Here is a 24,280-nt window from a genome sequence, read left to right on the forward strand (position 1 = left end):
CATGTTGACTCCAATGCTTCCCACAATTGTGTCAAGTTAAATTGGTTGTTTATCATTGCTATACAACCATTTTCAGATCTTGCAATAGATGCTCAAGTAGATTTAAAACTGTAACAGTCACTCGGGAACATTCACTGTCTTCTTCTATTTTTGTGAAAACTAAAATGATCTATTCATTCCTTTTACTGTTGTAGACACTTATCCAGTGCAACGTACAGTAGTGAGTACATATATTTTCATAGTTTTTTCCCATGGGAATCGAATCCAAAACCCTAGCATTGCAAGAGCCATGCTCTACCAACTGAGCGGGATCGTCACATCACTGTAACGGTTTTCTTTAGTTGAAGGAGAGGCGGACTAAAACGCAGCATGGTGGTTATTTATGGTACTTTAATAAAGACACTATACATGAATAAACTAACAAAAACAATAAACGTGAGAAAACCTAAACAGCCTATCTGGTGAAAACAAACACAGAGACAGGAACAATCACCCACAAACACACAGTGAAACCTAGGCTACCTAAGTATGATTCTCAAACAGAGACAACTAATGACACCTGCCTCTGATTGAGAACCATACTAGGCCGAAACATAGAAATACCCAAATCATAGAAAAACAAACAGACTGCCCACCCCAACTCACGCCCTGACCATACTAAATAATGACAAAACAAAGGAAATAAAAGGAAATAATCACATCATCACAAACCACTTGATGTGTCAATGTTCTCAAGTGCTGTATTGTGCATTGTTTTTCGTCATTTTTTAAATTCTTTATTTAACTAGGCAAGTCAATTAAGGACAACAAAGGCAAGGTCTTGGAGTGGCCATCACAGAGCCCTGACCTCAATCCTATAGAAAATGTGTGGGCAGAACTGAAAAAGTGTGTGCGTGCATGGAGGCCTACAAATCTGACTCAGTTCCACCAGCTCTGTCAGGAGGAATGGGCCAAAATTCACCCAACTTATTGTGGGAAGCTTGTGGAAGGCTACCCTAAACTTTTGACCCAAGTTGAACAATTTAAAGGCAATACTACCAAATACTAATTGAGTGTATGTAAACTTCTGACCCACTGGGAATGTGATGAAAGAAATAAAAGCTGAAATAAATCATTCTCTACTATTATTCTGACATTTCACAATCTTAAAATAAAGTGGTGATCCTAACTGACCTAAAACCACAAATCTTTACCAGGATTAAATGTCAGGAATTGTGAAAAACTGAGTTTAAATGTATTTGGCTAAGGTGTATGTAAACCTCTGACTCCAACTGTATTGACTCCAGACATTTCAGCTTCTTATTTTATATTAATTTCTAAAAACATAATTTCCTCCTTGACTTTGTGGGATATTGTGTGTAGTCCAGTGACAAAAAAATCTCAATTTAATCAGTTTTAAATTCATGCTGTAACACAACAAAATGGGGAAAAGGTCAAGGGGTATAAATACTGTGAACAAAACATTAAGAACACTTGCTCTTTACATGACACAGACAAATGAACAAATTATTTCAGAATATTTTCTGTGGGCACTATATTCTGCTAATCCATCATTTAATTCTTTTAACAGAATTGTACATTATTACATTACTCAGCTTACAGATGCATTTACATACCCCAACACAAGCAGAAGGTGACTGCTGACTTCCCCCCTCTTTGCAGTGCTGCAGTTTGGCTTCATTACCATCTTTGTGGCGGCATGTCCACTTGCCCCGCTGTTTGCCCTGATCAATAACTGGGTAGAGGTGCGTCTGGATGCGCAGAAGTTTGTGTGTCAGTACAGACGGCCCGTAGCCGAGAGGGCTCAGGACATTGGAATCTGGCTGGACATCCTACAAGTCATCACCTACGTTGCTGTCATTAGTAATGTAAGTGTACTGTATATGTGTGTGTCTGTGTTACTTGCGTGTGTGTGATGTTATTAGTGTGCTTAGTTTAATGAAGACTCCTGCCTCTCTGCCAGGCCTTCCTGATAGCTTTCACTTCTGACTTCCTGCCTCGTCTTTACTACCGCTACAACAATGATGGAAACCTTCAGGGTTATGTTAACTTCACCCTGGGTACTTCCCCAAGCAACTTTAACGCCAACAACACACAATGCAGGTAGAGACACACTCTTAATCACCCATGACTGTATATATGCATTTCGTGAATGTCGTAATTTTTTTGTTCCTATTACTCTACAACTGGCATTGTCATTTAGCATTTCTTTGTTCGTTTTTTTTTTTTTTTTTTTTTTAGATATAGAGGATACAGGGACAGAAATGGGCATTTTCGACCGGAGTACTTCCACCTTATGGCTTGCCGGCTGGCCTTTGTCATAATTTTTGAGGCAAGTTCCGTTGAGCTATGTCATTATGTGGACAACTTTTACAGTACAGATTCAATGAAATTCATTGACTAATTCCGTGTTTACAGGTCTATCTGTGTATGCATTTTTGTTAAGGAGCTGAGTCATCTTGGAGAATTGAGATTGAGATGCCTTGTCGTGTGCTCTGAGAATGTGTCTCGTTTTTATACTGTGGTGGTTCATTTTGGTGTTTTATTTTTATACTCTGGTCTCGGAGTGTTGTCAACACATTGCATCTGAGTAAGCTTACAGGCTTGTTACGATGTTCATATACAGTGCATTTGGATTGTATTCAGAAACCTTGACTTTTTCCACATTTTGTTACGTTGCGGCCTTGTTCTAAAATGTATTTAATTGATTTCCCCCTGATAAATCTACACACAAAAATCCAATATGACAAAGCATAAACAGATTTTTAGACATTTTAGGAAATTTATAAAAATGTATAAAAAAAACATATACCTTATTTACATAAGTATTCAGACACTTTGCTATGAGACTTGAAATTGAGCTCAGGTGCATCCTGTTTCCATTGATCATCCTTAAGATGTTTCTACAACTTGATTGGAGTCCACCTGTGGTAAATTCAATTCATTGGACATGATTTGGAAAGGCACACACCTGCCTATATAAGGTCCCACAGTTCACAGTGCATGTCAGAGCAAAAACCAAGCCGTGAGGTTGAATTGTCCGTAGAGCTCTGAGACAAGATTGTGTCGAGGCACAGATCTGGGAAGGGGTATCAAAACATTTATTCAGCATTGAAGGTCCTTAAGAAGACAGTGGCCTTCAAGTTTGGAACCAATAACACTCTTCCTAGAGTTGGCCGCTCGACCAAACTGAGGAATCGGGGGAGAAGGGCCTTGGTCAGGGAGGTGACCAAGACCCGATGGTCACTCTGACAGTGCTACAGAGTTCCTCTGTGGAGATAGGAGAACCTTCCAGAAGGACAACCATCTCTGCAGCACTCCACCAATCAGGCCTTTATGGTATAGTGGCCAGACAGAAGCCACTCCTCAGTAAAAGGCACATGACATCCCGCTTGGAGTTTGCCAAAAGACACCTAAAGGACTCTCAGACCATGGCAAACAAGAATATCAGCTTATGAACTTTTTGTCCTGAATGCCAAGCATCACATCTGGAGGAAAACCTGGCACCATCCCTACAGTGAAGCATGGTGGTGGCAACATCATGCTGTGGGGATGTTTTTCAGCGGAAAGGACTGGGAGACTAGTCAGGATCGAGGGAAAAATGAACGGAGCAAAGTACAGAAAGATCCTTGATGAAAACCTGCTCCAGAGTGCTCAGAACCTCAGACTGGGGCAAAGGTTCAACCTTCCAACATGACAATGATCCTAAGCACACTGCCAAGACAACGCATGAGTGACTTTGGGACAATTCTCTGAACGTCCTTGAGTGGCCCAGCCAGAGCCCGGATTTGAACCCAAACATCAAACATCTCTGGAGAGACCTGAAAATATCTGTGCAGCAACGCTTCCCATCAAACCTGCCAGAGCTTCGGAGGATCTGCAGAGAAGAATTGGAGGAACTCCCCAAATACAGGTGTGCTAAGCTTGTAGCGTCATACCCAAGAAGACTCAAGGCTGTAATTGCTGCCAAATGTGCTTCAACAAAGTACTGAGTAAAGGGACTGAATACTTAAGTAAATGTGATTTTTCAGCTCTTTTTTAATCAATTTCCAAACATAAAAAAAATATTTATTGCTTTGTCCTTATGGGGTATTGTCTGTGGATTGAGGAGGAAAAAACTATTTAATCAATTTTAGAATAAGGCTGTAATGTAACAAAATATGGAAAAAGTTATGGGGTCTGAATACTTTCCAAATGCTCTGTATGCTTATAATGTGTCTCCTTCCCTGGTCCATCTTCTCTCTCTCTTTCTTTTTTCCCTTTCTCTATGCTCAGCATGTTGTGTTCTTCATCGGTCGTTTGATTGACTTCATGGTCCCTGATATACCTGAGGATGTGGAGATCAAAATTAAGAGAGAGCACTACATGGCCAAGGAGGCCCTGGCTGAGAACGAGGTGAGAACCCCTGTACCTCTTTCTAGAAACCTGTCAGTCAATCGATCAATCAACCAACCGATAAACCAATCAAATCTCTATATAATTCACAGTGTAATTTTGGCTTTTTTTTAACCAATGATAACCCCAGCTGATTCTTCTACTGATTAGATAGTGTATTTCTTTCCTCATTATCAATCATCAAAACCACTACCCTACATAAAACATCTCAACATAAAAGTTGAAACATGCCTTGCAGTAGCGGTCGCTGATTGGCTGGTCACTGATTGATTGATGAAGGGAAAACAGATTTAGCACAGATGCAACAAATGAAAATTAATGATCTTACTCGGGATAACTAGAGTATATCAAAGTAGGATGAGATAGCTAGCCAGTTTACTTTCCTAAATATTCAGAAATATTAGCTCAGATATAAATGGGCATGCTCCTAGTTCTAGCTAGCTTACTCTACCTTATCAAAGGTTACTAGTTAATTTGACCAAAGTTATTTCTGAATGTTTATCAAAATAACTTTAGCTGGCTAATTCATTTGATCATGCTTTGTGATACACCCATGACAGATATTTTTCACTAAGCTGTCACTCTCTCTAAACTGATGCAAAGGAATTTTAAGAAGGAACAGTCAGATGTGACAAAATATCCCAGAACCTAAGCTGCACTGTGAGCCAGATTTAAAACAGAATGACATTAAAATGAATTGACTGATGATTGATCAATTTCCCGTCCCGACTCCCGGTCAGAAGCCCCCAAACGATCTATAACCATTCATGAACGATCATTTACAGAAGAAAAGTATAGACGCGCAAGAGTCTACACTGGATCGGTCAGAATGAGACACGCCTAACCAATGACATTACAATAGAGGCGGGACTGAAGTTGTGTGGACCAATAAGGTGACAGGTCGCATGGAGCAAGCATCAGAAAAATTAACAAGGCGTCCCACATCACTGCAGAGCGAAGACCGCTCAAATGTATCTATCACATGCTTTGTAGTCAACAGGTGTAGACTAACAGTGAAACAGTGAGTCCTTTTCCAACAAAAAAGATAAGATACATTTTTATTTATAAAAAACATAAATGTTGCAGTAAGTAGGCTGGTCAGGACAGCCCAATTGATTACACATGGTATTCAAAGTTGGGGTTGCGGGGGAATTGCAGTGGGGCCACAATATTAATAAAAAATATATATTTAAGAGTACAGATTATTGTATGGGACAATATAAACCTTTTTTTAGAAAGAGCATTTACAATTTATTTGATTGAGTAAATGTATTTAGTTCTCTTCATTTTGATTAATGAATGTTGATGAAAAATTGAAGTTGACTGATTTTAAAGTTGTGTTGTTAGATTTGGGGTGGAGTCACAAGAAGATATTTTGAAAAAAATTGGCTCCCTTTTGAAAAAGTATGAATACCACTGGAGCTCCACCCCTAACGCCCTATTGGTAGAGCTATGACTGGGCTCTTGAACAGTGTGACATAGGACATGTGGGCTACAATACATATGCCGCATACACGTGCTAGTCGGAACTAGGAAACTCTGAAATGTATAACTTGCTAACTGGTTGTAGTTATACACAAGCTGTGTTCAACCAGTTAGCAAGTACGGAATTTCAGAGTTCCTAGTGGCGACTAGCATGTAAACGCTGCAAGTCTCAGGGACTAGATGTCAATGTGTGATCCCTCTCCAGCGTTTTTTTTTGTACTGAATTATGTTGTATTATAGTGCATTGGTTGAGTATTTTGTTTGCTAACCTCAGAAAATGAATTTCCATGTAAATTAAGTTATTGTATTCTATGATATGAAGAAAATTCTAAGCAAAATGTTCAGAGTCAATGAATCCACCCTTTGCTTTCTTTTTGTTTCACACCCTTTATGTTGCAGGCTTTGGGTAAGGTTGTCGTCCTAGTTGAAAAGGAGAATCTGTCCACTGAGTTGCGACGCAGAGCCAAACCTCAAACTTCCACATCGTCTCCACCCCGGGAGAGCAACTCACCACCACCCTTACTGAATCCAATCCCAGAGGACCCAGACAGTTCACCGCTCTAACCCCTGACCTCCCCAGGGGTCGTTTGGACGTCAGTTCAAGGTCACGTGATGGAGTGATGAGATTTGTGTTTCAGCTCTGTGTTTCTAACAAACTTCAGTGACATGGACAGGTACAGTCATAACTGTAAGACTGAGGAGAAGGCAAATAACAGGACTAATCCTTTCTCAGGACTGACTGCAGTGAGATTGAGGCTTTGCATTGTGCTTACCCATATTGAGCAGCAGTTTCCCCCCCACTCTAACCATGCAGCAAATGTGTGGACTACTAGAGAACTGTGACTAGACTCATCTTTCGAATGAATCGTTAAACAGGAGTCCTGACTCTGTGGTCATAGAAAATTCCATTGCAGTTATTGTAAGAATTTGGGGTGAGAACCCCGGTGTCTTGGCCAAATTCTCAACCTGGTCCCATTCAATCATGGCCACCTATTCATCCCCCTGATTCCCAATTGGCATATATCACTCCTCACCTCTCCGCCATGATAGCTGATGTGTGGTGAGTGTTCTGGCACAAAATGGTTGCTGTGCATCGCACAAATGGGTGCTGCTATATATATATATATATATAAACTCAGCAAAAAAGAAATGTCCTCTCACTGTCTACTGTGTTTATTTTCATTTATTTTCAACTTAACGTATAAATATTTGTATGAACATAACAAGATTCAACAACTGAGACATACACTGAACAAGTTCCACAGACATGTGACGAACAGAAATGGAATAATATGTCCCTGAACAAAGGGGGGGGGGGAGTCAAAAAAAGCAACAGTCAATATCTGGTGTGGCCACCAGCTGCATTAAGTACTGCAGTGCATCTCCTCCTCATGGACAACCAGCTCAGTCCGATGATGCTGTGACACAACGTCCCAGACCATGACGGACCCTCCATCTCCAATTTGATCCCTCTCCAGAGTATAGGCTTTGGTATAACGCTCATTCCTTCGACGATAAACGCGAATCCGACCATCACCCCTTGTGAGACAAAACCACGACTCGTCAGTGAAGAGCACTTTTTGCAAGTCCTGTCTGGTCCAGCGACGGTGGGTTTGTGCCCATAGGCGACGTGGTTCCAGTGATGTCTGGTGAGTACCTGCCTTACAACAGGCCTACAAACCCTCAGTCCAGCCTTTCTCAGCCTATTGCGGACATTCTGAGCACTGGTGGAGCGATTGTGTGTTCCTAGTGTAACTCGGGCAGTTGTCATTGCCATCCGGAACCTGTCCCACAGGTGTGATGTTCGGATGTACCGATCCTGTGCAGGTGTTGGTACACGTCGTCTGCCACTGCGAGGACGATCAGCTGTCCATCCTGTCTCCCTGTAGCTCTGACTTAGGCGTCTCACATTGCAATTTATTGCCCTGGCCACATCTGCCATCCCCATGCCTCCTTGCAGCATGCCCAAAGCACTTTCACGCAGATGAGCAGGGACCCTGGGCATCTTTCTTTTGGTGTTTTTCAGAGTCAGTAGAAAGGCCTCTTTAGTGTCCTAAGTTTCCATAACTGTGACCTTAATTGCCTACCATCTGTAAGCTGTTAGCGTCTTAACGACCGTTCGACTGGTGCATGTTCATTATTAATTGTTTAAGGTTCATTGAACAAGCATGGGAAACAGTATTTAAACCCTTTACAAAGAAGATCTGTGAAGTTAGTGATTTTTACGAATTATCTTTGAAAGACAGGGTCCTGAAAAAGGGACGTTTTTTTTTTGCTGAGTGTATATATACACATATATACATATATATTTATACATATACACATATGAATGGAATACAATGGAATACAACTTTGGTGTAGGCCACAAAAGTTGTATTCCATTCATTCAAGACTATACCTACTATTACAAACCAGTTCACATTATGAATTGACTAAATCGGTTTAAGGGAGACGTAAGCCAAAGATGATTAAATGCAGCATGCACGTAACATTGTCTTTGAATATAATTGACTATATTTAAATGTGGTGTTTATTGGAACAAATAAAAATTTGGTTTTGAAGATTTAATCATTTTTGAACAATTTTCTGCATTATTCTCTGCCGTGAAATAGTAATTTGAAACATGCATACAATACGGCTCCTCAAGTAACAGTGACATTTGAAAAGGATAAAGTTGATGATCAACATTGACTTTGCTCACTTTGCATGAGCAACAATAGTGGAATCTGCGGTTTGCCTGTAAGAAGGCGCCGGAGAAGAAGGCAGACATTTTACATGCCCCCAACCGATTGTTTTTTGTTCGTAACTTATTTTTTAACTTATTTTGTACATAATGTTGCCACTATGGTTTCTTATGACCGAAAATAACTTCTGTACATCAGGACTGGGATTACTCACCACAGACTGGCAGAATATATCATTTTTTAAATTTAACAACTCTGACGAGGCCGACTCGAACGATATACTGCTTTCTCGGAAACAGTCCCAGATCCCCGTGATTTGCGTGAAGAGGAGGTAGAGAGAAAGAGGCCGGAGGGTGGGCTGCCTACAGAGAATTCATAGGCGATTGACTAAACCCCCACTTCCCTCCATTTTGCAAGCAAACGTGTAATCTTTGGACAATAAAATAGATCACATACGCGGAAGATTAAACATTTACATTTACATTTAAGTCATTTAGCAGACGCTCTTATCCAGAGCGACTTACAAATTGGTGAATTCACCTTCTGACATCCAGTGGAACAGCCACTTTACAATAGTGCATCTAAATCATTTAAGGGGGGGGTGAGAAGGATTACTTTATCCTATCCAAGGTATTCCTTGAAGAGGTGGGGTTTCAGGTGTCTCCGGAAGGTGGTGATTGACTCCGCTGTCCTGGCGTCATGAGGGAGTTTGTTCCACCATTGGGGGCCAGAGCAGCGAACAGTTTTGACTGGGCTGAGCGGGAACTGTACTTCCTCAGTGGTAGGGAGGCGAGCAGGCCAGAGGTGGATGAACGCAGTGCCCTTGTTTGGGTGTAGGGCCTGATCAGAGCCTGGAGGTACTGCGGTGCCGTTCCCCTCACAGCTCCGTAGGCAGGCACCATGGTCTTGTAGCGGATGCGAGCTTCAACTGGAAGCCAGTGGAGAGAGCGGAGGAGCGGGGTGACGTGAGAGAACTTGGGAAGGTTGAACACCAGACGGGCTGCGGCGTTCAGGATGAGTTGTAGGGGTTTAATGGCACAGGCAGGGAGCCCAGCCAACAGCGAGTTGCAGTAATCCAGACGGGAGATGACAAGTGCCTGGATTAGGACTTGCGCCGCTTCCTGTGTGAGGCAGGGTCGTACTCTGCGGATGTTGTAGAGCATGAACCTACAGGAACGGGCCACCGCCATGATGTTGGTTGAGAACAACAGGGTGTTGTCCAGGATCACGCCAAGGTTCTTAGCGCTCTGGGAGGAGGACACAATGGAGTTGTCAACCGTGATGGCGAGATCATGGAACGGGCAGTCCTTCCCCGGGAGGAAGAGCAGCTCCGTCTTGCCGAGGTTCAGCTTGAGGTGGTGATCCGTCATCCACACTGATATGTCTGCCAGACATGCAGAGATGCGATTCGCCACCTGGTCATCAGAAGGGGGAAAGGAGAAGATTAATTGTGTGTCGTCTGCATAGCAATGATAGGAGAGACCATGTGAGGTTATGACAGAGCCAAGTGACTTGGTGTATAGCGAGAATAGGAGAGGGCCTAGAACAGAGCCCTGGGGGACACCAGTGGTGAGAGCGCGTGGCGAGGAGACAGATTCTCGCCACGCCACCTGGTAGGAGCGACCTGTCAGGTAGGACGCAATCCAAGCGTGGGCCGCGCCGGAGATGCCCAACTCGGAGTGGGTGGAGAGGAGGATCTGATGGTTCACAGTATCGAAGGCAGCCGATAGGTCTAGAAGGATGAGAGCAGAGGAGAGAGAGTTAGCTTTAGCAGTGCGGAGCGCCTCCGTGATACAGAGAAGAGCAGTCTCAGTTGAATGACTAGTCTTGAAACCTGACTGATTTGGATCAAGAAGGTCATTCTGAGAGAGATCGCGGGAGAGCTACCAACGGAACATTCAAAACTGTAACATCTTATGCTTCACGGAGACGTGGCTGAACAATGACACAATCAATGTACAGCTGGCTGGTTAAATGCTGCACCGGCAGGATAGAACATTGGCGTCTGGTAAGACAAGGGGCGGCGGAATATGTATTTTTGTAAATAACAGCTGGTGCACAATATCTAAGGAAGTCTCATGCTATTGCTCACCTGAGGTAGAGTATCTCATAATAAACTGTAGACCACACTACCTACCTAGAGTTTTCATCTATATTTTTCATAGCTGTTTACATACCACCACAGTCAGAGGCTGACATTAACACAGCATTGAATGAGCGGTATTCCGCCATAAGCAAACAAGAAAATGCTCATCCAGAGGCAGCACTCCTAGTAGAAAACACCAACGACGAGATCAATAAAAAAGTGGTCAGATGAAGCAGATGCTAAGCGACAGGACAGTTTTGCTAGCACAGACTAGAATATGTTCCGGGATTACTCCGATGGCATTGAGTACACCGCTTCAGTCATTGGCTTCATCAGTGTATCAATGACGTTGTCCCCACAGTGACTGTACGTATATACCCCAACCAGAAGCCATGGAATACAGGCAACATCCGCACTGAGCTGAAGGCTAGAGGAGTGGGACTCTGTATCCCGGAAGCTTATAAGATATCCTGCTATGCCCTCCATTGAACTATCAAACAGGCAAAGCGCCAATACAGGACTAAGATCGAATCGTACAACACCTGCTTTGACGCTCGTCGGATGTGGCAGGGCTTGTCAACCATTACAGACCAGAAAGTGAAACACAGCCAAGAGCTGCCCAGTGACGCAAGCCTACCAGACAATCTAAACTACTTCTATAATCGCTTCGAGGCAAATAAAACTGAAACATGCATGAGAGCATGTTCTGGAAGACTGTGTGGTCACGCTCTCCGCAGCCGATGTGAGTAAGACCTTTAAACAGGTCAGCATTCATAAGGCCGCAGGGCAAGACGGATTATCAGGACATGTACTGCTAGCATGCGCAGACCAACTGGCAAGTGTCTAAACTGATATTTTCAACCTCTTCCTGTCAGAGTCTGTACTGCCAACAGGTTAAGCACACCAACGTAGTGCCTGTGCCCCAAAACACTGAGGTAACCTGCCAAAATGACTACCGACCCGTAGCACTCACGTCTGTAGCCATGAAGTGCTTCATGGCTCACATCAACACCATTATCCCAGAAACCCTAGACCCACTCCAATTTCAATACCACCCCAACAGATCCACAGATGATGCCATCTCTATAGCACTCCAAACGGCCCTTTCCTACCTGGACAAAAGGAACACCTATGTGAGATTGTTATTCATTGACTACAGCTTAGCGTTCAACACCATAGTGCCCTCAAAGCTCACCAATAAGCTAAGGACCCTGGGACTAAACACCTCCCTCTGCAACTGGATCCTGGACTTCCTGATGGGCCGTCCCCAGGTGGTAATGGTAGGTAACAACACATCCGCCATGCTGATCCTCAACACATGGGCCCCTCAGGGGTGCGTTCTCAGTTCCCTCCTGTACTGTCTGTTCACTCATGACTGAACAGCCAGGCACGACTCCAACACCATCAGTAATTTGCCGATGACACAACAGTGGTAGGCCTGATCACCGACAATGACGAGACAGCCTATAGGGAGGAGATCAGAGACCTGGCCTCTCACTCAACGTGATCAAGACAAAGGAGATGATTGTGGACTACAGGAAAAAGAGGACAGAGCACACCACCATTCTCATTGACAGGGCTGCAGTGGAGCAGATTGAGAGCTTCAAGTTCCTTGGTGTCCACATCCCCAACGAACTATCATGGTCCAAGCACACCAAGACAGTCGTGAAGAGGGCACGACAAAACCTTTTCCCCCTTAGGAGACTGAAAAGATTTGGCATGGGTCCTCAGATCCTCAAAAGGTTCTACAGCTGCACCATTGAGAGCATCATCACTGGTATGGCAACTGCTAAACAGCTTATACCTCCAAGCTATTAGGCTGCTGAACCATTCATAAAAATTGCCACCGAACAATTTACATTGACATCCCCCCTCTCTTGTACACTGCTGCTACTCGCTGTTTGTTTGTTACGTATGCATAGTCACTTCGCCCCCACCTACATGTACAGATTAACTCAACTAGCCTTCATACTGACTCGGAACAGGTGCTCACTGTATATAGCCTCGTTATTGTTATTCTTATTGTGTTACTTTTCATTATTACTTTTTAGTTTACTCTACTTGGTAAATATTTTCTTCTTCTTGAACTGCACTGTTGGTTAAGGGCTTGTAAGTAAAAATGTCACAGTAAAGTCTGCACTTGTTGTATTCGGGGCAAATAAAGTTTGATTTGATTTTATAACCCACTATTCTCCTGGTCCACGGAACACCTACTAGACTGGGGTAAGAACTGCCAGACTAAATGCCTAAGACCCCCACGAAGAGCCTCGCCATGTTCCCCGGCATCTATTTGAAGACCAAGTCTTTTCCGCTCTCCCTCCAGAGTACTTCAACCTCCGGAAGGCCTTCAGTAAGAGGCAATCCGCCACCCTCCCTCCTCATCGTCCATACGACTGCGCAACTTTGGTTTGGTGGCAGGGCCTCTCACGGCCCTAACCCACAAATACCAGAAGCATTTTTGCTGGAACCAAGGCTGACAGGATATTTGGGTAGCTCAAGGGATGTCTCACCTTCGGACCTATCCTCATCCATCCTGATCCTACCAGTCCCTTAGTGGTAGAGGTGGACGCCTCAGACACCGACGCAGGGGCGGTCCTTTCACATCGAAACTAAGAGCGGTCCTTTCACAGCGGAACAAAATAAGAATTTGTTCTTAACTGACTTGCCTAGTAAAATAAAGGTAAAATTAAAAATAAAATAAAAACATTGACCCCATGTTCAGAAAATGCTAAAAAATGTCCGGAGAAATTATAGATAGCTCCGCCAGATAACAGCAATACACATCATAAACTTTGACTAAATACACATGTTCTACATATAGTTAGAAAGATACACTGCTTCTTAATGCAATCGCTTTGTCACATTTATTTTTAACGTTACAGAAATCGTTCACTATTCAATAATCTGAGACGGCGCTCAGACATAAGCAATATTTCTCCACTATGTTGGAGTCAACAGAAACACAAAATTACAACATAAATATTCTTCGATCAGAATGTAGTGGAAGGAGTCATACTTACCCAATACATCGTTTGGTTTCAAGTCGTGTGTCTTTGTATTAGCAGATGCTACAAGTTCCAGCTGAAATGCATCCAAAATGACTTCTGGTCCCGAACAGTTGCGCATCAAAACTTCAAAATTACATATTATATGTCGACTAAACTGGTCAAACTAAGTGCAGAATCAAGCTTTAGGATGTTATAGACGTACAAAACAATTCTCAATTCAACCGGACAATCTGACTTCTTCTCATGCAAGCTAGAACAAAGGACTCTCTGTGCCCAACGCTCATGTATTTTCTCACGACACTCACTATTTTGCCTGCCAAAGGGTCAAAGCTCGCGGGATTTGCACAATTAAACGCTCTACTGATAGAGGACATCTCGCGGAAGACATAGAAACTGTTCCCAGATCCATAGCTGGTTGGGAAGGGTGGGGGCAATGACGTCAAAGTTGGCCCAACTTTCTGGATGCCAAAACTTGTTTGGAAGATTGCCTGCCTTGTGAGTTCTGTTATACTCACAGACATAATTCAAACGGTTTAGAAACTTCAGAGTGTTTTCTATCCAATATTAATAATAATATGCATATATTAGCAATTTAGGACAGATTTTGATGCAGTTCACTATGGGCACGCAATTCATCCAAAATGGAAATACTTTCCCCTATCTCTAACAGGTTTTAATGTTGTAAATGAATATTGTAGCTGGAAACGACAGATTTTTTATGGAATATCTTCATAGGTGTAGAGAGGCCCATTATCAGCAACCATCACTGCTGTGTTCCAATGGCACATTGTGGTAGCTAATCCAAGTTGATTATTTTAAAAGGCTAATTGATTATTAGAAAAACATTTTGAAATTATGTCAGCACAGCTGAAAACTGTTGTCTGATTAAAGAAGCAATAAAACTGGCCTTCTTTAGACTAGTTGAGTATATGGAGAATGTCACGGTCGTCCTCCTCTTCATCTGAAGAGAAGAGGAGAGGCGAGAAGGATCGGAGGACCAAAATGCGGCGTGATATGTGTTCATGTTGAATGTTTTAATTAAAGAAAGAACTGAACACAGGAGCACTATACAAAAACCAGTAAACAAAATAACAACCGTGAAGCTAATGCGAGCTGCGCTGAAACAAGCCATCAACATAGACAATCACCCACAAACAAACCCAGGCTACCTAAGTATGATTCTCAATCAGAGACAACTAATGACACCTGCCTCTGATTGAGAACCATACTAGGCTGAAACATAGAAATCCCAAATCATAGAAAATCAAACATAGACTGCCCACCCAACTCACGCCCTGACCATACTAAATAAATACAAAACAAAGGAAATAAAGGTCAGAACGTGACAGAGAATCAACATTTGTGGATTCGATTACGGGCTCAAAATGGCTAGTGACAAGGACTTTCTTCTGAAACTCGTCAGTCTATTTTTATTCTGAGAAATGAAGGCTATTCCATGCGAGAAATTGCCAAGAAAATTAAGATCTCATACAACGCTGTGTTCTACTCTCTTCACAGAACAGCGCAAACTGTCTCTAACCAGAATAAAAGAGGAGTGGGAGGCCCCAGTGCACAACTGAGCAAGAGGACAAGTACATTAATGTCTAGTTTGAGAAACAGACGCCTCAAGTCCTCAACTGGCAGCAACATTAAATAGTACCCGCAAAACACCAGTCTCAACGTCAACAGTGAAGCTGCGACTCCGGGATGTTGACCTTCTAGGCCTTCTAGAGTTCCTCTGTCCAGTGTCTGTTCTTTTGCCCATCTTAATCTTTTATGTTTATTGGCCAGAGATATGGATTTGTCTTTCCAACTCTGCCTAGAAGGCCAGCATCCCAGAGTCGGGACTCCCCAGCAAGTCTGGATCTCTTTTGTGAGGATGTTAGAGATGGGCCTCACTGTGGCCTGACGAAGGAAGGATAAAGAGCTCCACCCACTTGGAATAGTAATCAACAAAGACAAGCATGTACACATTCTGGTTGGAGCTTCTCAGAAATGGACCCATCAAATCCATTCCTAACATTTCCCAAAGTCAGGTAACCACAGTTTGCTGCAACTTGCCAGCAGGATTTCTGCCTTCTGGTTTGTACATTTGACAAACCTGACAGTTTCGAATGTGTGACTTCACATGTGTGACTTCATGCTCAGATATGGCCAGTACAGTGGCCAGTAATGCTTGCAACCGCTTGTAGGTTTTGAACATGCCCAAATGACCCGCTAACAGGTCTTCATGGAAATGTTGTAACAGTTGCAGGAGTAGAGGTTCAGGTATGTACATTTGGTAGTGTTCTGTGAGGTAGATGTACAACTCGGTAGACTTTGTCTTCAATGATGGTCAGCTTTGTGATAGGATTGACCATCTTTTCTCCATCTTCCAGCATAGTCTGGTACAAAGCCTTCCATATGGACTCATCAGAGAAGGGAAAATCAGTTTTGGGTGAGTCTCAACTGTTAGACAGAACAGTAGCACATGTAAGATGAGGGCCACTGTTACCACCAGCAGGAGCTCTGGATAAGGCACCTGGAACAGTGTTTTACTTTCCTTTCCTGTATTCTACTGCAAAGGTGAACTCTTGAAACCGTAGAGCCCATCTGATGAGTCTGGTCCTTGGTTTGTTGGTCTTGAACACCCATACAAGGGAGAAATGGTCAGTGACCACAGTGAAGTATCTTCCTTCCAGGTAGTACCTCCACTTTTCCAAAGCCCAGAAAACCGCAAGGCACTCTTGCTCGGTTGTGGAGTAGTTCTGTTGTGGTCCATTCAATGTCCGACTCATGAACGCTAGCACTTCTTCAGTGCCAAGTCCAGTCTGTTGGACTGGCTTCAGTGTAAACAACAAATGGGCAGTCAATGTCCCAAAATGGGAGGTCTGACAAGGTGTCATTTCAGGGTTCGAAAGGAGGTCTAGCACTCTGTCGTCCGTCGGAATTTCGCTCCTTTTCGCTTCTATGTGTTGAGTGGTTATGCCACCTGGGAGAAGTTCTAAACAAACCGATGGTGCCATCCCAAGGAACCATTGAAGGGTCTTGAGGGTAGTTGGCACAGGGAAGTCTTGTACAGTCTAGATCTTTTCAGGATCCACATGGATGCCGTTAGACGACACAAATATGGCCAAGGAACTTCAGGGAGGTTTGGCAGAAGTTGCTCTTCTTCATGTTCAATGTCAGACCAGCTTCTCTTAGCTTGTCCAACACTGCTTGAAGATCTTGAAAGTGTTGTTCTCTGGTCTGGCAGTAGATAATTATATCATCCAGGTAGATGAAACAGATCTTCCCTTTGACCTCACCTAACGTGATCTCCATCAGTCTTTGGAAAGTGGCAGGTGCATTCTTTAACCCAAAAGGCATCACCTTAAATGAATACAAGCCCTCAGCACAGACAAAAGCAGTCTTGTCCTTGCTTTCCTGGTCCATCTCAACCTGCCAATAGCCACTATTAAGGTCAAGGATAGTGAACACAACAGCACCAGACAATGACTCCATGATCTCGTGGATGGTGGGAAGAGGATAGGCATCAGTCTGGGAAACATTGTTGGTCTTCCTATAGTCCACACAAAACCTAAGACCACCAGTCTTTTTTGGGATGAGGACAACAAGAGCAGCCCAGGGAGAGGAGGAACGTTCAATTTTATATCTTGTGTCAACGTATCAACCTTTGGGATGATAAGCTTTGCTGGGGACAAACAATATGGCTTCTGCTTGATCAATATGTCCTGTGTAAGGAATATTTTGTAACATTTTTTAACCTCCTTCCACAGTTTCTCATTGAGCAATGTGTAGGATGACCCGTGTCCAGGATGGCTCATCCTGTCTAAGGGCCTATGGACAGGGGTAACACCAGTTGGTGCGGTATTTACTGAAAGAAAGGGGATGTTGACGGGTGGGCGAAGGCAGGGACTCTGGTCAAAGCACCCAGAGTAGGATGGTCATTCCTGCGAAGGAAGTTAGGTGTGTTGGCATGTTGTGATTTGTGGTTTCTGGAAGGGTTTACTTGATACTGATTTGGACATGTTGCTGAAGAATGTCCCTTTTGGCTACATCTCCAACAGAAAATGGGAGGGGTCTTGGCTGGAGACTCTGGCTGTTGTTGATGGTCTGGCTTGGGTAACTGTTTGAGTGTCTGTTTCGTTCTCTGTTCATATTGCTGCTAGCATTCTATACTACCCACCACTGCGACCTGTATGCTCTCGTTGGCTGGCCCTCGCTTCATATTTGTCGCCAAACCCACTGGCTCCAGGTTATCCATAAGACTTTGCTAGATAAAGCCCTGCCTTATCTCAGCTCACTGGTCACCAAAGCAGCACCCACCCGTAGCACGCGCTTCAGCAGGTATATTTCACTGGTCACCCCAAAAGCCAATTCCTCCTTCGGCCGCCTTTCCTTCCAGTTCTCTGCTGCCAATGACTGGAACGAACTGCAAAGAAAAAAAAAAATCACTGAAACTGGAGACTCATATCTCCCTCACTAGCTTTAAGCACCAGCTGTCAGAGCAGCTCACAGATCACTGCACCTGTACGTATACCATCTGTAAATATCCCATCCAACTACCTCATCCCCATACTGTTCTTTATTTTGCTCCTTTGCACCCCAGTATCTCTACTTGCACACTCATCTTCTGCACATCTATCACTCCAGTGTTTAATTGCTATATTGTAATTATTTTTTGCCACTATGGCCTATTTATTGCCTTACCTCCCTTATTCTACCTCTATTGCACACACTATATTTAGGCCTTTTCTATTGTATTATTGACTGTATGCTTGTTTATTAACAACTGTGTGTTGTTAGAGTTTGGAGATGTTGTCTGACGAATATCAAGGGTGTCACCTTGAAGTTGTAAGACTACAACCTCTGGAGATAAACCAGACGATGGAGGAAGGTTGGGTGTCAGAGGGAGGGCTAGCTCAGTACTTCCACACAGATCCATGTCAATAAGAGAGTAACTGGTTAGACCTCCTGTGGCCTGTGGTCCAGACCGAGCATTCAGATTCCCAGGGCTCTGGCCCAAATTAACTCCATTATCTCCCTTCGCATTATGATTGTATTGTCAGCTCCATTGTCAGAATGACCCTGTGTTTTCCCATATGCAAACAAAACAAATGAAATACCGTATGCAAAAAAGTTGTACTCAGTAGGTCAGTCAGACAATTCAATCCGCCAACAGATGTACAGCGGAGAAAGGCCACAACAAAACAGAGGAGAACAACTGAGATGTGTAGTCGAAAGGAAACAATGAGCGGATCCGATCCTGTTTAAACTTGCACACTTTTACAAAACACACTTTTAAATACAACAAAACAAACAGAGTAAAAAAGCTTCGGAAATAAGGGTTGAACACGTCCTCATTCACACTATCATCACCACCCCCTTTTGCGCAGCTGATGCTAGCTATTTAATTGGGAATTAAAGGTCGAAGAGCCCTATTGGAAGGAGAAGCACAGACGGTTCAGACAAATTCAGGGCCGTCACAATGTCCATGGTGAAGACCATTCTTTATCTTGCAGTTGAGGGAAATCCACATTTTACATTCATTTGCAAAAACCCCGACTTCAGGTCCCACACCCTTTTAAGCACCTTCCCCAAACTCAGCCATCTCACGTTTGTGTGGTAGGAGAGATCTGCATGACCCGACTCCATCTCTTCCAACAGTGAAACAAACTGCCTGTGGTTTAAAGATTCTGCTCTTATAAGTTGACCACTTTAGTGACTGTATCCACAACATGGCTCATTTTCAGAACGTCCTGAGGAGTAATGCAATGCAATGTCCAGGGTTGACGATTGTGTGGACCGTGTTGGCGCTGCTAAGTAAATTAGCAAGTTTGATTTGCTGAAGGGATTTGACTGGCCCAGTGCTGACTGGCCCAGTACTCCAGATGAAGACTGTAGTCAACGGTAACCAACAGTGGCCACAGGCAGAAGGTTATTACCGGTTTCCACAGACATTCCCCATCCAATTGTAGTGGGTGAAGTATGGTTTCAACATGTTGATATGACACAGACAGGTTTGTTTTCCTACAAAGTAATCCAGATTACACAGATTACACATTTTTTCACTATGGGGTAAGGGCCTGAAAAGCGAGCTTGCCACAGAACAGACAACAATACCAGGATTTGGTCATCCATATCGAAAATGGCACGGTACAATTTGTATCAAAGCTCTAACGTGTTCCAACAGATTTGTTTGGACTGAAATCAAGACATTCCTGTACAAACATTAGAGGGACTCCTTCATCCCAGTCTTTCAATCTGAGGTGCAGTTAACTAAAATTTGTTGGTTACTACATGATTACACATGTGTTATTTCGTAGTTTTGATGTCTTCACTATAATTCTACAATGTAGAAAATAGTAAAAAAAAGAAAGAAAAAGGCTTGACTGAGTAGGTGTGTCTAAACTTTTGACTGATACTGTATCTCAGAAAAAAAGTGGGGAGAGGGAAACATCTTTGCCGAACAGCGTAACCAGCTCCTTCCTTGACATTGAGGTGTCAACTGTAGGCACTTCTTCCTTCAGTGGTCCTGGAAACTAGTTCACCTTAAGTTTTTAGAAAAAGGATTTGTCAACTCAGGAGGTTTACCGAAATCAGGATTATACAAATGTCTCAGACAGATCAAACATGGTGGGATTCCTCAACACTACACTTGCTCCCGGCAACTTTCTTAGACAGCGGGTAATGGCACATGCTGGGAACACTCTAGGGTAGGGTTGTGCTGACATGGCCATACTCATATTCGTAATCGTATCTATAAATTGACAGCTGATAATTGGATCAGATTATACTTGTGATTGGAAACAACAGAAGTTGTTTTAATATGCCTAAATAAATGTTGGCAAAATACATCCCTGCACATTTTCAATGCAAAAAAAGCTGCAGGATGTGTGTGTGTCTGTGTGTCCTCAACTTGAAGCAGGCAGCCAAGTTTGCTGTCTCTCAGTCAGGATGCGCATCAGCATTTCATCCTTTTTCCCTACCCTTGCCACGCCTGTTAGATATTATGCACATTGATAGTGTCATAGCAAATATCCTCGCCATGGTATTTATCATAGTAGCACCAATCTAAATGATCAGACCAAAAACATGCGAGGAAGACTGATCAGGTGAAATTATGAAGAGAGTGGACAGAGAAATACAGGTTCCCTCCATCCAAACAGAGCAGTAGGATCAACGTACAGCCTGCCCTTCTCTTTACAGACCAGCAAAATAGCCGGTCGAGTTATTTCGACCACGTGGAACCTCACACATGACTGACTCAACGACAATACAGTATGGTTAGAAACGCGGACTGACTGACATGAGAAAGATGCTTGCTGTGCAGCTATTCCCTCCGTAAGGCTATCAAACAAGCTAAGCGTCAGTATAGAGACAAAGTAGAATCTCAATTCAACGGCTCAGACACAAGAGGTATGTGGCAGGGTCTACAGTCAATCACGGACTACAAGAAGAAATCCAGCCCAGTCATGGACCAGGATGTCTTGCTCCCAGGCAGACTAAATAACTTTTTTGCCCGCTTTGAGGACAGTACAGTGCCACTGACACGGCCTGCAACGGAAACATGCGGTCTCTCCTTCACTGCAGCCGAGGTGAGTAAAACATTTAAACGTGTTAACCCTCGCAAGGCTGCAGGCCCAGACGGCATCCCCAGCCGCGCCCTCAGAGCATGCGCAGACCAGCTGGCTGGTGTGTTTACGGACATATTCAATCAATCCCTATACCAGTCTGCTGTTCCCACATGCTTCAAGAGGGCCACCATTGTTCCTGTTCCCAAGAAAGCTAAGGTAACTGAGCTAAACGACTACCGCCCCGTAGCACTCACTTCCGTCATCATGAAGTGCTTTGAGAGACTAGTCAAGGACCATATCACCTCCATATCACTGCGCGGCAACGCACGCCTCCAACTCAATCATCAAGTTTGCGGACGACACAACAGTGGTAGGCTTGATTACCAACAACGACGAGACGGCCTACAGGGAGGAGGTGAGGGCCCTCGGAGTGTGGTGTCAGGACAATAACCTCACACTCAACGTCAACAAAACTAAGGAGATGATTGTGGACTTCAGGAAACAGCAGAGGGAACACCCCCCTATCCACATCGATGGAACAGTAGTGGAGAGGGTAGTAAGTTTTAAGTTCCTCGGCATACACATCACAGACAAACTAAATTGGTCCACTCACACAGACAGCATCGTGAAGAAGGCGCAGCAGCGCCTCTTCAACCTCAGGAGGCTGAAAAAATTTGGCTTGTCACCAGAAACACTCACAAACTTCTACAGATGCACAATCGAGAGCATCCTGGCGGGCTGTATCACCGCCTGGTACGGCAACTGCTCCGCCCACAACCGCAAGGCTCTCCAGAGGGTAGTGAGGTCTGCACAACGCATCACTGGGGGCAAACTACCTGCCCTCCAGGACACCTACACCACCCGATGTTACAGGAAGGCCATAAAGATCATCAAGAACAACACCCACCCGAGCCACTGCCTGTTCACCCCGTTATCATCCAGAAGGCGAGGTCAGTACAGGTGCATCAAAGCTGGGACCGAGAGACTGAAAAACAGCTTCTATCTCAGGGCCATCAGACTGTTAAACAGCAACCACTAACATTGAGTGGCTGCTGCCAACACACTGACTCAACTCCAGCCACTTCAATAATGGGAATTGATAGGAAAGGATGTAAAATATATCACTATCCACTTTAAACAATGCTACCTAATATAATGTTTACATACCCTACATTATTCATCTCATATGTATACGTATATACTGTACTCTATCATCTACTGCATCCTTATGTAATACATGTATCACTAGCCACTTTAACTATGCCACTTTGTTTACATACTCATCTCATATGTATATACTGTACTCGATGCCATCAACTGTATCTTGCCTACGCTGCTCTGCACCATCACTCATTCATATCTTTATGTACATATTCTTTATCCCCTTACACTGTGTATAAGATATTAGTTTTGGAATTGTTAGTTAGATTACTTGTTGGTTATTACTGCATTGTCGGAACTGGAAGCACAAGCATTTCGCTACACTCGCATTAACATCTGCTAACCATGTGCATGTGACAAATAAAATTTGATTTGATTTTTGATTTGCTGGCACCAGAAAATAACACGGATCATTACAAAAAATATTTGGATTATAATCGTATCCAGAAAATTGCCAATATCCTTTATGATACTTGTTTTGTCCGACTACTCGGCACACCCCTACTCTAGGGTACTTTTCTTATAACCCATCAGGTTTCTCCACACTGGGTTCCTTACAAACAACAGGATTTGGCATGACCTTCCCTCCAGCCTTCCCTCACGTTTCCCAACATGAATGAGCCCACCTTCACTGGTAGGCTAGGCCTCACCCCAATGACAAAGGAATTGGAAACAAGATCGGACTCAAATTCCACATTATACAAAGGAACTTTCAGACAACCTATCTCCACAACTTGAACTAACACAATGTAACAAGTTGCTGAAGTGACAGACAAAGGCAAAACACCCTCAAAAAGGAAAGATTGGGCTGCCGCAGTATCTTCACTGGCTGCATAACAGCATCGCCACACTGCAGAGACACGAACCCATCTGAAACAAAGAGTTCATACACATCTGATCCGAAATCATGTTTAAGAGCTAAACCAGTCCCAACCAGAGACTTGAGACTGGAGTGTGCCCGCAAGAAGAAACAACCTTTTCTCTTTCTCCTTTTTCGGTTTCAATTCAACACGCTGTGAGACAATGTATCCTTTCTCACTGTGGTAATGACAAACTGGGGGATACGAAAAACTTTCCTGACGATCTTTGTCTTTGGGCACTGGGAAAAAAACACTAAAAACCTTGCAGTAGGTGGGGACCTCTCTGGATTGCTTTTTGTGTATGGATAACTACTGGGTGCTTTGTTTGTGAAGGTAGGTTGATGTGTCAACACAAACTCATCTGCAAGACCCAGCTTTCTCAAGAGTGAGATTCTTGTGGTATATAATGAGGTAGCAACCCTTTTGTGAAGGCAATACTTGAACTGCTCAACTGGTATGAGTCTGTAACCCTTTCCTCCAGGTAATGAACAAAAGCACCCTCTTTGGCCTCATGGGTGGAATGTTCATATTTTTCATAATTCATACACATTTGTAATTTTTTTAAACAATGAAAATCTGGTGTTTCTATGTCAAACTGTTTTGTTATATTTCAGTCTTCTGTGATGACTGAAATATTGAATACATTAACTATCTGACATGGTACAGGTGTCATTGTTTTCAGCCTATAACCATTGTCACGTGTGCTTCCTCTCGGCCTCTAGGTCAACAGGCTGCTCGTTAGGGAGAACACCTGTCACCAGTGTTACGCTCATAATGACACTCACCTGGACTCCATGACCTACTTGATTACCTGCCCTTTAGATGTTACTCCCTTTGGTTTCTTCTCCAGTCGTCATTGTTCCTGTTTCATGTCGGTGTGCTGTTTGTGTTTCTTGTTGTGTTTATTTATTAATTAAATGTATTCACTCCCTGAACTTGCTTCCCGACTCTCAGCGTACATCATTATAACCATGTTTGTGAGGTGTGGTGGAAACTGAATATTAATTACATACTAAACTGTTGAATTAGACATACTATGCTG

At 43.4% G+C, this 24,280-nt stretch overlaps 1 protein-coding gene across 1 annotated transcript in view; it reads left to right on the forward strand.

Moving 5' to 3' along the window:
- Positions 1-8,442, forward strand: part of ano7 (anoctamin 7) — a 58,375-nt gene extending 49,933 nt beyond the window's left edge. The window contains exons 20-24 of the mRNA XM_064984160.1: positions 1,663-1,868; positions 1,964-2,103; positions 2,242-2,332; positions 4,276-4,395; positions 6,280-8,442. Coding sequence (XP_064840232.1) covers positions 1,663-1,868; positions 1,964-2,103; positions 2,242-2,332; positions 4,276-4,395; positions 6,280-6,444 — 722 coding nt within the window. The 3' untranslated portion in view covers positions 6,445-8,442. The remainder of the gene's footprint in view (positions 1-1,662; positions 1,869-1,963; positions 2,104-2,241; positions 2,333-4,275; positions 4,396-6,279) is intronic.
- Positions 8,443-24,280: the final 15,838 nt, after the last annotated feature.

Source organism: Oncorhynchus masou, chromosome 13 (assembly GCF_036934945.1).
Source record: "Oncorhynchus masou masou isolate Uvic2021 chromosome 13, UVic_Omas_1.1, whole genome shotgun sequence".
In the NCBI taxonomy this organism is placed as follows: Eukaryota; Metazoa; Chordata; class Actinopteri; order Salmoniformes; family Salmonidae; genus Oncorhynchus; species Oncorhynchus masou.